Source organism: Dioscorea cayenensis, chromosome 14 (assembly GCF_009730915.1).
Source record: "Dioscorea cayenensis subsp. rotundata cultivar TDr96_F1 chromosome 14, TDr96_F1_v2_PseudoChromosome.rev07_lg8_w22 25.fasta, whole genome shotgun sequence".
Lineage (NCBI taxonomy): Eukaryota > Viridiplantae > Streptophyta > Magnoliopsida > Dioscoreales > Dioscoreaceae > Dioscorea > Dioscorea cayenensis.
In genome coordinates, this window is record NC_052484.1 from 6,574,728 (window position 1) to 6,577,505 (window position 2,778).

The following is a 2,778-nucleotide window of genomic DNA, read 5'->3' on the forward strand; positions in this document are numbered from 1 at the left end:
ATTTTTGACGCATGTTTTTAGTATTAAGGAACATGTATCTTAATAAAAAAATATATCCATTCCAATTAATATTATACTCATAAAAATCAGTTCAAATTGATATAAAAAACTTCTTAAAAATCAGACTAAAATCCTTGGAAATGTGCACTTCATTTAAAATATCAACAACAAACAGTAATGATACCGTTGAAATTGTTGCTATTGAATCAACATCAAGACCTCAAACCAAAGCATTTTTTTCTTTTTTTTGCCAAACAATGATAATTACACTAAACCCAAAAGATTTAACTACATTTATTATTCATAATAAATCAATTTCCGCAATAAAATTAGTCACACCAGCTTTGGAATCCAGACACGAATCCGCTAAGGATCCGTTAAGCGGTTTAGATCCGCTAAGAATTCAAACAAGGTTTGCGTTGAAACCCGATCCGCTCCCGCTCCAGATCATAAACCACTTCATAGTTTTGCTGTTGAAAGCTCCCCAAGATCACCGCCGGCTCCACCGCGCTCTCGCCGTCCTTCTCACCTCCGATCACCGCCAAGCACGCCGCCGATCCTACCGCCGGATCATTGGCTATCACGAAGCAGTTTTCAACGGGAAGCCGCAGCTCCGCTCCACCCTTGAAATCAAACCCTAGCTCCGGCAACTCCAGCACCGTCCCCGGTGATGAACTGATCTCGAAGCACGGTCTCAGACCCGTCGCCGTCTCCACAATCTCCGATCTATTGTACCTTCCCGCCACCGCCTTCTCGAACGCCGCCGCCACCGCCTCCATCAGCGCCGCATCCAGGTACGTAAACGTCGTCCCTGAATCCACGATCGTTCCCCCACTTCCGTCCTCTTTCGGAACCAGGGTTTTCTTTTTTATCTTTACCTTCTTCCCTCCGACCGTGATCTTCTTCAGATCCACGTAGTAGTACACGGACGCCGCCGATCCCGGCTTGATATTAGGGTTTTTTCTCATCGGAGTGAAACTAAGGCCGGCGGCGGAATCTTCTTGTTCACCGCCGATGACGACGGATCCGGCTTTGCCGTCGACGTCGTCGAATCGGCGGGAAACGAGGCAGTATGAAAAGCGCTTGGCGCCGACCTGCGCCGGGAGGGAGACGACGCCACGGCCGAAGCCGGCGATGCCGCCGGCCGGCTGCGCAATGGAGTAGACGGAGCATCCAACGGTGAAGTTCTCCACCGTCCGATCGCCGAGATCTAGGGTTTCGGATAGGAGGATCCCAGCCGTTGATCCGGATCCGTAGATTATTATATAAGGTGGGCAGAGTTTAGGGCATTGAGTGGATGAATTCGAGGGGCAATCTCGGCATGAGTCGAGGGTATCTTGGGAATGAAACCAGGAGCATTTTGGATTTTTGCAGCCGAGGAGGCGGACGGAGGAGGAGCGTTTTGGGAAGAAGGTGGGTATTTTGGGAATAGGGTTTGAAGGGGAGGAGCATTTACGGCAGGAATAGGAACTGGTACAAGGGATCCAGGTGACGTCACTGCCGGTGTCGAGTAAGACGGGGATAGGTTGGGGAGGGGTACCGAAACCTAGGGAGAAGGAGTAGCCGCCGTAGGCGTGAGGATAGAGAGGGGCTTCGGATAGTTTAGGAGTAGTTTGGTGATTTCGAATGTGCCGGGCGCGGAGCAGAGAGGCGTTAACGAGGGTCGCGAGGTAGTGGAACGGGTCTCGGTGGGAAGTGAGCTTGACGTGGTTTAGCTGGAGGGTTATTTTGGGAGTTTCGTCGGAGGAGGAACAGAACGGGAAGAGGATGAGGAGAGAGAAGAGAAGAAGTGGAGCCATTGGAATTTGGAAGTGCAACGATGATGATGATGCTGTTTAAGAATTGCGAATTGAGAGAGAGAGAGAGAGAGAGAGAGAGAGAGAGAGTTAACAAGAAAGATGGAAAGCATTCTTTGCTTGGTTGGTTATATCAAGTACAAGAGCGGTGGAGGAGACTGTGGGCCCCACCGGTTTGGGTGGGTGTTTTTCATCGAAGACGTTACTTTAACGTTTGTCCTCGTCACGAGCGTCTACGGTGCATAGGGTTGGATATACTGCTTTAGATAGGGAACAATTATTATATATTTGGTACATTATATATTTATATATATGTGTGTATTAAATTTATGATTAGTTTATACTTATCTACATAGAGTATTAGAGAAATAGCAGATGCTGTGGTTCTGTGGATATTAGGAACTAACTATATTATAATGAATCCATCAATGGTTTTGATACAAGTAGACACTGTTAGGTCACATTTCCATTCTCGTCTGGACTATCTTGATGAGTTTTAAATTATATTACGGAATATATATAATATTACCTAGATTATAGATTTCACTAGAGAAATGAGATGATAATTTAAGTTGGGTATTTGTTTTTTTAATTAAATTTTATAAATAAGAGCGGCAACACTGTCAAAGAGTCAGACAAGTACAGAGTGCCAAGTGACTTTACTAGCTCCTAGAGATAAATCTCTCTATTATGTACTCCCTCAGTTCTTTTTTAGTTGTCATATTTTGGAGCTCTTCTATGCTTTTTTTTTTACTTGTCACATTAAAAAACTTTGTGCATCATTAAATAATTTTTTTCAAATTTACCATTTAATTTAATGTATTTGTATAATTTTCAATAAATCAAAATCAACTAAATATTAAATTATATTCACTATTAGTGGGGTTTTAAATAAGGGTAATTTTGGAAAGTAATGGATTTTTTATAAAATATAGACAATCAACTAATTTTAACTATTTTTTTAATCGGTGTGAATTAGTTA

At 43.4% G+C, this 2,778-nt stretch overlaps 1 protein-coding gene across 1 annotated transcript; it reads right to left on the reverse strand.

Moving 5' to 3' along the window:
* Window positions 1-223: 223 nt before the first annotated feature.
* LOC120276333 (probable aspartyl protease At4g16563) lies at window positions 224-2,533 on the reverse strand. The gene has a single exon (XM_039283056.1). It carries the CDS (start codon window positions 1,797-1,799, stop codon window positions 396-398), a length of 1,404 nt encoding a protein of 467 aa, XP_039138990.1. The 5' UTR covers window positions 1,800-2,533; the 3' UTR covers window positions 224-395.
* Window positions 2,534-2,778: the final 245 nt, after the last annotated feature.